Source organism: Phodopus roborovskii, unplaced genomic scaffold (assembly GCF_943737965.1).
Source record: "Phodopus roborovskii unplaced genomic scaffold, PHOROB, whole genome shotgun sequence".
Classification (NCBI taxonomy): Eukaryota; Metazoa; Chordata; class Mammalia; order Rodentia; family Cricetidae; genus Phodopus; species Phodopus roborovskii.
In genome coordinates, this window is record NW_026125546.1 from 5422922 (window position 1) to 5437677 (window position 14756).

At 36.5% G+C, this 14756-nt stretch overlaps 1 protein-coding gene across 1 annotated transcript in view; it reads left to right on the forward strand.

Annotated features, from left to right (window-relative positions):
• Window positions 1–2443: 2443 nt before the first annotated feature.
• Window positions 2444–14756, forward strand: part of Calcr (calcitonin receptor) — a 51032-nt gene continuing 38719 nt past the window's right edge. Inside the window, exon 1 of the mRNA XM_051177208.1 lies at window positions 2444–2538. Within this exon, the coding sequence (XP_051033165.1) occupies window positions 2444–2538 (95 nt within the window). The remainder of the gene's footprint in view (window positions 2539–14756) is intronic.

Consider the following 14756-nt stretch of genomic DNA (forward strand, 5'->3'; position numbering starts at 1 on the left):
GGCATCCCATCAGCTTTGGTTATACATTGGCAGCTTTGTCTGCTAATTTACTTGTAAAAGGAAAACAGCATCATATAGTAGTAGACTGTCAACAATGATTAAGTGTCCTATACTGAGAAAAATTGGGAGGATAACCTTACATTTTGACATTTGTGATATTTCCTGAAAGCAGGACAAAGGATGAACTCTTATCACTGTTCTTGAGTAAATCACTACATTTAACTGTGTTGCTGATCAGACATCTTCAAAAGATAAGACATTGAGTGCCTAGGACTATCACTTAGTTTAAAGCACTCTGCTGTAGCAGCATATGGCCATGATGCAGAATTTAGCTTCCTTTGAATATTCTTGCTCAAACACAGCTTACTGATTATGTATCCCAGTTAGTTACAAATGCAGGGCTGTGTGTCTTTGCTTTCCATGATCTCCACTTTGCACAGACTTCATTAAGTCCTTGAGCTACACTTCGTTTCTAGAGCCAGAGGAACTGGGTTGATCAGACTCTTAGTTCTCATTTTGGTTCTTACCCTGACAATAATCCTTCCCTAAAATTGTTCTCCTGGAGGACTTTCTATGAAAAATAATCAGCTCATTCTTAGCCTCAAGTGTAGTCTTAGGTCATCTAGGGTCATCTTCTGAAACTGGATAGTTTACAAACTAAGAATTCTCAAAAGGCCAACTAGAAGATTCAATAGAGAAGGACTTAGTCTCTCTTTTCTACCCAATATCCTCTTTCCTCTCTCATTCTATTTCCCTATTAGAAAAGTGGTCAAAATTAACAATCATGAGAATCATCTGAAATCTGCTCACAACTATTCAAAAAGGAGGGTCTGGGAAAATGACCCCGTGGATAAGGAACAGCATAAGGTTGAGGGTCTGACATCAGATCCCCAGCAGCCACATAGAAGCCTGGATCAGTGAGATACTGTAACCCCAGTATGTTGGGGAAGGAAATTGGAGGGTCCCTGGGGGCTCTCTAGCTATCCAACCTCCCACAGAATGGTAGGCTCCAGGTTCAATGGGAGACACTGTCTCAAAAGATAATGTCAAGAACCCACATACAACATTGACTCCTGGCCTCTGCCTCAGCCAGCATGGCTGTGTTCATCTGCATACACACACATACACACACACACACACACACACACACACACACACACACACGATTAAAAAGTAGAAAAGGAGGCCTAAGTGTCCTTACTGTTTAGTCTCTAAGATTCTATGGGAAAGAAGATGTCATTGGCTAATAAAACAAACACCTTTCAAGCCCCCCACTGTGAACATGATGAAAGGAAAACACATGACTGTATTCATTAATTAGCGGCAGATATTTTACATATTGTATTTGTGTCACATGCTTTAATATGGAGAACATGGTGTTTACTTCAATACTCACATCCTATGTCTGTGCACTTACAGAGTCTTATTTGACATAAGGGGAAGTGAAATCAAGCGTGTAGGTTTGGTAGTGTGTGTTTCCATTTTACATGTCGTAGCTGATAAGGAAAAACTCACTTTGAGTTTCCAAAACCAACATGGAGTGTAGTTCGGAGGATTTTTGTTTCCCCTCCAGCTCTCAACCTTGTCTGCACTGAGTGTGGATGGGATCATGTGAGGTCAGTCTCAGAACAGCAGTGCAACTTCAGGGAATGGACAGTTACTTGTTTAGAATTTTTTTTTTAAGTTAAAAACACTGTGTCGAAAAAAATCCAGCAAAAATAATTGGTAATAAAAGCACAGCAATTCTAGACTCGGAAATCCCATGAAGTCATCTCACCCTCTTTTGCCAGCAAAGGGTCTTTTTAAAACATGTTCTCAGGACCCTTGCCAGCCTCAGCATCAGCTGCCCCAACCATGGGGTGTCCATCATTTCACTGGCAAAACCCCATCAAGTCCAGCAAGCTAATGGTCTTTGACCTGGATTTCTCAGTAAATATAATCCTAGCACTAGGATATACCATATTTGATTTCCGTTGAATTCAGCACTTAACAAATTTACTTTATTGGATCTTCTTGCATCTGGAGGCAGAACTTACATAGTAGTTTAAATTATTTTAATGCACACCATTTAAATCATCTTTCCTTCTTAAATCTTAATTTAACAAAACCAGACCTATCCAGTGAGCTGAAGGGGGCAAATGCTCCCAAAGGAGAGTCACAGACATGAGGGTCATGTTTTATTAAAGACCCAAATAGGGATTTTTAGTCCTGACAAAAAAATATCAACAAGAATGGCCTGTGCACGGACAGGGTCTCAGGGCTTCAGGGTACACCAATAATCTCTTGCATGTTTTTTTTTTCCATTCTACCAATTTAACACACAGCACATCCAACCGTGCCCAGTGCGGCATCATAAGGGGAAAAGTAGAGGCAGCAGTGCTCTGCAGCGTGTTTTCTGCCCTTCTTGAAGTCTGAGGGAAGTGTGGGACAGCTAGCAGGAAAGATGAGCTCATATTCAGCCTGGGAAAGCTGCAGCCTTGCCCTTCCTCCTGCTCTCCATGAAATGAGCCCCAAGCAGCATGAAATCCCTGACCGCAGGTGTGGATACGCGCTGTGACATAAATATCTTTGCTGCTTAGCAGTTGGAGGACGACTGTGGGAAGATTTGTCACAAGCTTCCCTAGCCAAGTGTGACTCTCTAAAGAAATGGTCAGTTAGGCTCCATGACTGCCAAGGCTCGAGTCCTGCTCCAACTCCCAAATAAAGGACTCAGAGCAGAGCTACAGGAAGGTATTGGTGAAGGCTCAGGAAGGGGTAACCTATGTGGTTGTAACAACAAATGCGTAGACGAAAGCTAAATGACGCGTATAGGACAAACCCATACCACTATACCACATAAGCTTTTATCTGAAATGCTTTCCAACAATAGCCAAAATTAGTAAGAAAATATGCACACACTCACTCATGCACGTGTGCACATACACAAACACACACACACACTTTAAAGCAATGAACAATGGAGGGAGAAGTCTGCATAAAAATTTCCAACTGCCCTCACAACGAATGGGACACATAAATTAATGTGATAAATATATTATATTTGTTTACTGATCCCCAAAACATACTTTATCTTATTTTATTGTGTTTTAGTTGTAACAACCAGCCTTACCTCAGAAGTGGACAGGCCATCCAATTTCAGTTCATTAAACTTTTTTTTTGTTTTTTGTTTGGTATCAGGTAGTTTTTCTTTCTTTATTCATTTCTGTATCATTTTGGTTATTGTTTAGTAACATAACCAGGATTCCATATTAGTTGTAATAAAATGAAAAGTTATTGTGCATTGAGGGGAGAGTATATTCCAAGCATGTTTACTGTTAGAACTGATATTTTTGCTCTGAAGTTTTCTTGTAAATGTTCTGGTTTCCATTTGTTCTATTTGTTTTTATTTGTTATTCCATGTGTTGTTTAATTTTAATTTTCCCCAAAATATTAAAGGCAGAATCCTCCAGCAATTATATAACTGCTACAAGTGTAAATAGATCTTTAACAAGAAAAAAATAATAATAAAGGGACAAATTGTCCCCCTCTAGCTTCATGTACTGAATTTCAATTCTCATGCTCTTTGATCTAAAAAGAAAAAAAATTATTCAGTACTCATTTTGCTGTTTCATTCACAAAGCTATAGTTTGATTTTGTTTCTCTGGAGCTTATAATCCAATTTGTATCTATTGTTCAGCCCAGTGGAGTGAATCTACATGGCAATCATATGTTACAAAGTTATAAAGTGAAACACATCTGAATTCTTTCAGATTTTATAAGACAGTGAGTTTTAATGTCAAAATACTTATCTTTCTTAATGAAGGTGAATTTTTGTTACCAATATTGAGTGGGGTTTCTATTGAATCTCTTCTGATCAATGATGAATAATAAAATTGATGTTTGAATTGAGTTGACTTATAGAAGAATCCTTTATGCTATTATTCTGATTCTCTTAAAGCACTTGAGCATGATACAGAAGCACTTCCCCTTACAGCTCTCCTCACATCTGAGTGTATTTTTAAAATATTGAATACAAATTAAGTTGTTTTAAAATTTAAATGAACAAGAAAAGAGAGAGTTTAATACATGTTTAAGTAAATTGCCAGTAGACAATAAAATTGCCTTCAATTTTACTTTAAGACAGAGTTACAGTAGATCAAAATAGGGGATAATAGTGTATGGCTAGGACAGGCTTTGCACTGCATCTCAGTACACACCACACAGTATCATTTATTTCATAGTCCTGACACTTAGCACAAAAGACTTAACTCCAGTTGTACCAAAGGTAAAGGACTGCAATTGCACTGGCCAGGAGCACTCCCTGCCTTTTCCTACTCCATCTACTTTGATGTTGTTTCATTGGCCTGAAAACTCACCAACTCCAAAGTTGAATTACATGTTCCTGTTAAAGTAATTAGTATTCTAGATCTACACCAACAAAAACTAAAATTCAGTTCCTGTAGCAATTAAAGTTCTCATCTCGATGACCCTTGGAGAACAACTTATGGAAACTGAAGGCAACAACTCTAACCCCCTCCCCTAACCCCCCAAATCATGGCATTTAATGATGCAATACTATCATTTAATTCATAGTCCACATTAAAATCCCCCACCAGTTTCTCCATATCTGAAGTAAATGATTGCAAAAGCCCATGATTAGCACTAAGGAGACTAAAGACAGGACAGTCCACCTAAGGAATTTAAGCAAGCATAGAAAAGTGCCTGCCTAGTTGGAAATTATTTAATGTGAAGAATAAAGTTTCACCCTGTTGGAGATATATTCATGCTGTGAAATAGCTTCTAGTTATCAGGACTTGGGTCTAGAATAAATTATGTGTTAGTATTATAGGAAGTATTGGTTATACTTGAACAAATAGAGGATAAGTACAGGATGAAGAACCTTAACCCATAAACATTTTGATAATAGTGAAATTTGCATTCATTTCTCTACATAGTCACAGGAAAAATTATTAGTCACAGGAGGATTATTAATGACATAAAATGGTCTATAAATAATATTGAACTTAGAAAGTTAGGATTATCATCGCCACTTGATCACTCACTAATTTAACAAGAGTGATCAAGTGTTTAGTTTTCAAACCTCAGTCTTTCTATATGAAAGATGAAGACAGTAATGAGCCTCTGTTGGTTTTTAAACAGATTGAAGCATTCCATGAAGTAGCCAGTACAAGTTATTTCTGTATTTGAATATTGAATAGTGCTATATGGAATTACCCGTGCATGTCTCAGCACTGCAGGCTTTCCATTTTAGAAAGCTAAATATTTCTTACAATTGCTGTGCATTTCTTCAGTATATAATTTTACCACTACCACCACCCCAAATTAATGGAAGATAAAAATGCATTAAGACAATTGCTTCACAACAAGCAGTGTTTTCACAAGAATAACGAATTCTCTTTGGCTCCTAGTCATACTGTAGTCAGTCAAATGAAAGAAAGTCAGAGGGCCATTTTCCTTATAAGGCAATTAGGCCAAATGAGGTTAGTTCATGCCTAGTTTGCCAAACATTACTGTCGTGATCAGGATTTGAGAGCGTATCTTTCACCCCAAAGACAGAAATACTCATAAATTTTTGAGACTATTTTGCTTTGGATGTGAGCAATCAATGCTCTGTGATATAGGCTTGTATTGGATTTCTGCCTGTAACTTCTTGGGTCTTTTGATGAAGTCACCTCTGCCATTATATCACGAAGAATTGTATCCATAGATAGTCTACAATCTGTCCTCCCTTCCGAAATTCAGCCAGATGGACTGTTAGTACATCTGTTCTAACTTAGGGAATCATTCCAGGGTCCGAATGACGCTGGCTGAGGTTTTGGCTCACCAGACAGAACTCTTGTTTGAGTAGTACCACCCATCTGTAATGAGTCCAGTCCTTCAAGTAAGCAGCACTCCCTGATGGTGGGAGTTTCTTTTATTTGCATCTCCTGAAAATTACCTTATAGTTACAAGGCAATAAAAGTGGTTCAGCAAACATCAGACCAAACAATAGGACTTCTCTTGTGGGTTAGCGATTAGTGGAGAGTGGAGGAGACCAAGAAAAGCAGGACAGAGTTTTCATCCTGTCCTAGGCACTGCTACACTATTGAAGAAGGACCCATTAGCCTTAGGGGGTCTTTGAGAGCTGTGGGCATGGCCTTTGATTTACCCTTGGGAGGAGGACATTATTAGAAAGTGTCTTTACATCTTTCTCAAGGTTGAGAAGGAATTTTTGAAGAGGGCAAGAATTGTGTTGCAATTTGTTAAAATTGCTAGTGATGATTATTTCTTCATAGCCATCAATGGCTGACACTTTATAGAGTATATAGATAACAATGGTCCCTCTAGTCAGACCTTGTTCAGCAGGTCTCAGGATTCGACAAGTGGTACTATCAGAGCTTGGCAAGCATGCAACACTGTTCTACAGCAGTCACATAGAACTCATATTGTCCTCACAATTTTTAAAAAAAATATAACAAAGAAATGATTTTCAATCTAAGGTATACGTTAATAGCATATGTGAGCTTTTTATATTGATTTATTTGGAACACTCTCTACATTACAGTTGTGATAACTAGAAACGGTTTCATGCTAATTCCTTTATGATGATTAACATATTATTAAACCTGGCTTCACAGTGAGTTTTGATTGGGAGCTTGTTAAGGACACCTTCAAGGTATCTCAGCTATTATTCTAGGATAGAGAATTTCTCCTTTTGTTTGTTTCTAAGATCCCATAAGAATGGCATTCACCTTTGACATTGTTGCACTGGAAACTGGAATGAGAATAGAATAAAATTAAGGGAATAGGGGGCTAAATATAAATATAAGATCATGTACATCTGTACCCCCATGGAGTTCTGGAGTTGGTCTGATGAGTATGAAAAGATAAATTAAAAGGAGATTTTTTTAAATTGTATATTGTCCAAGTTGAAAGTTTGTTAATTTCATCATGTCTTAAGATGGTTTATGCTTTTCTGCACTATTTTGTGATATGTTAGGGTAATATGCAATCAAAATGTTCCTGAAATCTTAACACATAAAAGATGGACATGGGACATGAAACGTCAAAACAGTAACTTTGTACATGGATAAAAACTTTAAGCCACACTCAACCCAGCCCCAATTCTTAATGACCCCCACCCTGTAAAAATTCTTTACAGAATAAAATTACACCTAACATCCTACTAGTGCTATTAGTTAATTCTTAATTCACCCACAATAATTCTAATTAATTAAAAATAAATACATGAAAGCTAAGAGTTAAACAACCCACCTGTAACTAAATAACGCTAACTTGAATATAAACGTAAAAAAAAAAAATGATAACTTAATGTGTACATTTCCACTTTATTTTCCAGAGAAACTTTTCTCCAAATGCATCCAAATAACTTTCAAGAAATGTGTGCATTTTCTTTGATGAGAATCACCTGGGGCTCTTAAGCCAAGAATACTTACTTCTAAGAGGCTCATGGGTATTGCCCATGTGGCTGCCTACTCCAGGGACCACTGGAAAGGCATTGGCATAACTAAAGAACCTATTGTTCTTTAGGATTGGATTTTCCACCAATCAAACATTTAGGAAGTGTAAAACCAGCCAAGACATTTAAAGTATAGGAGGTCTTATAAGATGCTTTCCTTAGCATCTGATAATACCACTTGTCTCTGTAGACTGAGAAGCTGTCCCCCCACTCCAGCCCCAGCCCCATGGACAGTACTAATTTCCTCAATCAGAAAAGTTAGTCAGCAGCACCTGCATGACTAATTGCCATCTGTGTTCTCTGGAACCTTGCTAAGAGTAGAGCATGTCAAAGATCTCTAACGAATTTTAAAATGCACCACTTGTGGATGATCTTAAGCATTTCGTGTGTTAAGGAAATTATAGGACTCCTGTCCAATATGATATATTAATCCACCAAAATAAATTTGAGTCAACACTTTTATATGCAGGGGCATTAAAGTTAAATTAAAAGGGGGAAGTGGTTATGTAATGAATGTGGTTTCCAACAATGAAGACAGAACACTGGTCAGCCTGCTGTGTTTTCAGATAGTCTAGCAGTCAGGAAAGAAGATATAGTCCTGGTTATTTTTATTCATAAAGTCAGTAAAGTGGAAATGTTTTGATTTATAAATTCAAAACCTCTGTCTGTCCAGGCTTCCTATTGGGAATCCCTTAACCTCTCTGTGTGCTCCTTTATTTCCATAATAGAACATGGTTGTGTTGCCCTACCTCCTAACTGAAAATAATACAAATGGAAAGAGTTGTCTGAACTTAACTTATTGAAATAAAAATAATAGTCAAAATGCCGATTAGTATATACAGGTGTTCAATTTGGCTAACCGACTTGCTGAGAGACCCTGCTTAAACAGAAGCACTGATAAAGACTCTGGAAACACAGACAGTGTTTACCATAAAAAGATGCAGAAATATTATTTGTGAGTCAAAGTGGAACACAAATTGAACAGTTATTTGAAACACAAAGGGGGAAATTTGCACTTTATTGTGCCAGCTTCCCAGGGACTATTCAAAATGAAATAGTAATCACCGACGTGCCCCAGACCTTTGTCTACTTCCTGCAAATACTCACGCCTAGTTTTCTACCTTCTTAAAACTGTGCATTGGACCTATATTTTAATAAGCATCCTAAAACTCCCAGATATAGGGTGTTTAAACTTAATATTAGAAGGCAAATTAAAACGGCCCTGATACACACCAGACAAGTGTTTTAAAAATAAATAGGACAAAATCGCAATAATGAGCACACAGCTCTCGTGGGCCTTCAGATTGTGTCTTTATTTTGCAACAATAGGAAAGATTTATGTTTATGTTTTGTTTGTTGTTTGGTTTTGATTTTTTGAGACAGGGATTGAGACAGAACAGTCCTGGCTGTTCTGGAACTTGCTCTGTAGGCTAGGCTAGCCTCAAACTCAGAGATCTGCCTGTCTCTGCCTCCCTGCATGCTGGGATTAAAGGTGTGAGCCACCCCCACTCCACTAAGATTTGTTTATTGCATGTCCAAACATTTGTCCGTCCATTTATGCATGTATTCCCCCACATGTTAAACCCTAATTTGGCCATAATCATCTGCTTGCAGCTACCAACCACAGCATAGCTACAACTGAAACTGCAGGCACGAATTTCCTGAAGAAATCAGGGCAATCATTCGTTCCCCCCAACATTTAGATAAAGTTGTTTAAGTGCTGTACCAGTTTCAGTCCCACAGAGATAATGCTTCCCTCCTTTAAAGCATATAGGAGGCGCGTGGAAATACGTTAAATGCACTTCCAAAGTCCCTGGAGCCACACGTAACGCAGGACACAGTTATCTTCCTATTGAATTAACACATGAGGAATGTCAGCTTGTCTCTTCCTGAGATAACACCCTGCTTCAAATGCATGACCTGCTTGATGCATTACAATTCTGAAAAAAAGAAAATCTCACTTTATAAAAGTCTTAAAGTATTATATTTAATATGACATTCAAATATTATATTGAAATACCTTGAAATCTTCTTGTGACCAGCCACCTAAGCACACATAGGCACCTCACATGCTGTAGTCTGTGGTGCTGATCCAAATGGACATGACAAGTCACACCCTAACCTTTCCCTTTATATTGTCTGTAATTCAGAGTCAGTGACACTTTCCCTCATCTGTCTAGTGCTCTGTTTTGGAGCAGGTGATGGGTATTCATCCTGAAAAGGCAAGTGTTAGCACCATGGATTGGCAAGACAGATGTTAACTAGAATTATAATGTGTTAGTTATCATTAGGGTCCTAGGGTCATAAATACATCATGTGGTAGTTTTTTTTTAATAAAATATGAGAGCCCATTATAAAAACTTGTTTCTTAGAATATATATATATATATATATATATATATATATATATATATATATATATCAGACTCCTACTACATCAAAAGGAAGTGACCACATTCTTAAACTATCAGACGCAGACGAAGGTTAGACACTGGGTCTCTACCAGCTAATGACTAGAAACTTTTTCTAAATTCTACTTCGAGATTGTGGCTCAGATTTACAAAAGTAAAATCAATTTCTAGGTTTTACAAAGTAATCTTATCTGTAGGGGGTAGGGTTTTCTCTCAGTGGTAGAGCACTTTTCTAGCACATAAACCACCCTCTGTTTAATTCCCAGCCCTGAAAAATAAATAAATAAGTCACTAGTTTAAAAAAAAATTGAAAAGGAAATCTGTTTCCTAGGACTTACTGTGTTATTTTGTTAAGCCAGTGTATGATGTTACCCTCTGGTCTCAGACTCACTAAACAGACACAAATGTTTTTTCTAAGACCCTCTGTATGCCTGCTCAAAATGGGGGGGGGGGTGAATATGAAAGAATTGAACACATGTGTATCTCAGTGTGAAGTGAGACATCTAGAATGAGATGGGCATTTGCATTATATTGTTTGAAAGAAAATTCAAAGCAATTTTTCAAGATCATAAGTTGCTGAAAAGGAAATACGTTAGCAGCTTGATTAATAGTTTTACTTACTATATTCTGTTATATGTCAAAGGGATCCATACTGTGAAACAACATGATTAGCATATTCATTTAAAACATTCAGTTTAGTAACATGCATTAATATGGGAGAGTCATCTATGTCTTCCCAGCCATCTGTCTATAAGCTGAACAAAAAGGGAAGAAACTAACTGAAAAGAAATTGATTTTTCTCTATCTTTGCTATTTTTTCTCTTTAAAAGTTTTGCCGCTGACACAAGAGAGTATAACTTTTTAAAATGTTAATTATTTAGATACTCGTCGCTTTACTTAATTACATATATTTTCATGCCAGCATGAGATGGTTTATAGAAAGTGAGATAAGGTGAATGAGTTGAAGTGTGGATCACAGATGGCATACTGAGTTTCTCCTGGCTATGTCTTAAATGAACTTTGTATTCTCTATAAACCACTCGCGTCCTTTGTGATCTAGTTGATCTGCTCAAACATGAAAATTTGAAGTGAATTGTAGAAGTAACTACCCTTAGTTATAAAATATAAAATACTTTGCCATTCTAAAATAAATTCTTCACACTTAGAAGTTTCTATAAATGGGCCAGTGAGATAGTTCAGCAGGTAAATGCTCTTTACAGCTAAACCCGAGACCTGAGTTCTGTCCCCAGGACCACACGGAAAGTTGTGCTGCAATCGACAGTCCAAGGCTAGTTTTCTTTTAGCCAAATCTGTCCCCACATGTGATTTCCTTACAGAATGTTCTGAGCAGTAAATTCTTGAATTGATGTGTATACAAAATGTTAAAGCTCTACTGAAAATAGATGTTAACCACAAAACAGAGATCCTTGGTGGGACATTCTAATGAGTTCACAGTGGAGGTCAGAGTCACATATAAGCAATGCAAATGTGCCACCTACTTATTTGTATTACAAACTTGGAATTCACAACATTTAAAGGATTAAACTAAAGCCATTTTACATTTTAACAAGAGGCAATGTTCCAAATCTCAAATTGATTTCAACAAAAATTTTAAGGAAGACTAATAAGTAAAAATGTTAGGTAGACTGTTACTCTAATGTTTGCTAACGAAGGAAATTATAAGCACCCCCATTATTACATGCCATTACTTTGTGTCTTTATGGAAATTAGAACTTTCAATTATAATACAACCCCACAGTCCTGTTTTAGAAATTTTATACCTACTGAAAGAATTCTTTCAGGCTTATTTCGATAGATTTTTACAACATGCTATTCTGTGGTTAAATTGAAATAAAAATAACTGAAAGAAAAATTGTTTAATGCACCCTAAAACATCAGACTGGCTTTGCCTGAATCACTTTTCAACTCAAAACTACCCATGGACACATTTTTCCACTTAAGATTAAACTCAGATTGTAAGATTCATCTCTATTTTAGAGATTTTTCAATTATGGAAAACAACATGTCAAATATATACATATATATATATATATACATATATATATATATATATATATATATATATATATAATTTCAGCAGAATCAAGGACTGAAATCAATGTATGAAAATAATATGTGCAAATAAACATACACACATAATCAGATGCTGGACACATACCAAAGTAATGACTGCTATATATTATTACCCCTATGGTGTGTTATATATGTTTTATCCATCATTACCAATCATTTACAACTTGGCTCTTAGACTTCTTTCTAGCATTAAGCATATGGTAAGCCATAAGCAAGCTCTCTTTTTCCCTAATGTCATTTTCCTTTCCTATAAAGTAAGCAGGTTCATATCTGCTCTCTCCATTAGTGGTTCTCATGAGGTACAACTGAGATTACACATGTGAAGTCCGTTGCAAAATGTAATTTTAAAATGTAAGGTTTAAAATAGTTCATGAGTCAGAATGCTAGTCTCTATATGACCTGTACTCTGCCCTTTCGATCTCTGCCTGTATAGGTCATCTACCCTTGGCATGTAAAGAGACAGAGATGAGTGTGAATGAGCATGGCATCTATTCTATAGAACCACTGGACTTTATGCTTGAAATTCTTGAAATTTCAATATATGTTGAAGTAACAAGATTGTCATACATTCACACAGAATTAACAGCTTGTTCTCATTGTGTGGATATGGTGCTTCTAAAAAAAAAACAAAAACAAAAAATCTTGTCTTGGCCATAACTAGAATAAGAAATTATTGTATTAGAACAGAATCCCAGCTTAAACAAATAATTCAGTTAGCAAAAAGAAAGGAGATTAGATCCCATGTTGTCAGTATCATTTCCCCCATTTGAGGAGCATATATATATCGTGCTTTTTTTAAAATGACTAAACAAGAAACTGGCTTATTGGTAGAGGTCAGGTGCAAGAGAGTAAATGTGATACCCATTTTTCAGATGAGAAAATAGAGTTCCAAAGTAACTAACTAATGTTCCCTCCACTACACAGATGGTCAGCACCATAGCAGAGATTCAGACTTATTCATTTTATCCTGACATGTGACACATGTTACTGGCTTTATTGAAAAACTAGCACTACCCAATACAATATAGTATAATAATTGTAGAATTATTAAGAATAAAACTTCACAATTCTAATACATGTAAATATAAAAACAGAAGAAATAACCTAATGTTCTGTCCTTTTATTGTTAGGAGTAGATGCCGTAACAAAAACTTAATTATTTTAAATATTTGTTAACATAAATCACATTGGTTTTTCTTGAAAATAGAAATTGTTTTCACATCCTCGCTGGAACACTTGCGTATATTGGTATTTCTTTTATATCCCAATTTTCTTTGAAGTCAGTACATTTAAGACTTTCCTTGGAGTGCATTGGGAAAAGTCAGATTTATTTGCAAGTGTCAGGAAATGCAAATCTATCAGGAGAGTGTTAGCCCTCAACTCTTGTGTTCTCAGAGTCTCCAGTTTCTGTGAAACATTTTGTTATGTTATATAGCAGGCTCTACTGTGTCAGTGAGATTGAAGTTCCTAGGAATAGTAATTATTTTCTAGGGTTGGGAGGAGGAGCTTACCATAAATCAACTGTGTTGTGACTCATAAGGATAAAGGTTTCATGAGGACAATTTAGGACCATGTCATGTTCTTTAAAACCCTACGATACCCTTGAGTGCTCAAGGGGCAGGAGCAGGCCCTTCAAGAACAGCCCAAGAATATCCACTCTGCAGGTGCAATTCCCCTTCAGGCATTGTAGGTTGTCAATACAAGTCATAACAATTCATGCTGTCCAAAAAAAAATATCTTAAATATTGTAAGATCTCCAGCTGTATTTAATTCAGCGAGAGTGTATTCCCCATGTGTGAATTTACCACACGGTTGCTGATTCCATGTAATTTCACAAAGTTCTCATGAAAGTTTCTAAGACTCTGGGTCACTTGTATCTCATACTGTAGCAATCAAGTGGAAGACTTTTCTAACAAGAAGAAACTAATGTGAGGTACTGGGAAAAATAAAAGCCTGGGCTGGGGAGTGTCTTCATCTCTCTGGAATGCAGTGACTTTCTCTAAAAACTAAAATCACCATGTACGAAACAGAATAGTAGCTAAAAAGGCAAATAGCATGAGGTCTGGTCACACCAACTCTCTTCCAAGCTTTTAGTTCCCTTTTAGTACCCACAAAACATACTCTGCTGAGCCCATAGGACGAAGATTAACCATTATTCGGTCTGTATCCTATCCATCACCAAAAAGACTAAAATTCATGGGACTATATTTCAGCAGGGTTTATTTTGCTCCTACAGAACATTAAGGATATCTGGTTCTAAGATAATTGTTTCAACTAGAAGACATTTAAAATAGAAACATATAGAGCTGGTCTTAACAAAGGGATCTGTTGGTACCCTTCCCTACCTTGCCTTTATATGAGCAATGCATGTCTATCCCCCTAACAGAAATCTGTCTTTTGCTGAGATCAATGTTGTTTATTCCAAATATTTGATACTAGTTCCTGTAATTTTCATTTAGTACTTCATTAAATTGTCAGTGTCTCCTGAAGTTCCCTATCACTTAATTTGCAATAGCTAGCTAGCACTCATCACTATGTTACTAGTTCATCTATGTTGGTCAGTGAAGTCGAACGATTGGTCTGTCAATGGATCTACTTCTAATTATTCTTCCCAATTTTAAAGTGTGAGATATATTTGTCCACTTCTTAATGCTTAGAATTTCTTTATTGTGAGTGATTCTTACCAGTCTGTCGCTATGCTCAATAAATTCTTGTCAATTTACTCTTTATATTCTTATATGTAAGGCTAAAACCAAAAACTATCCATTTCCAAGGATTGGAAATTTAATTGAG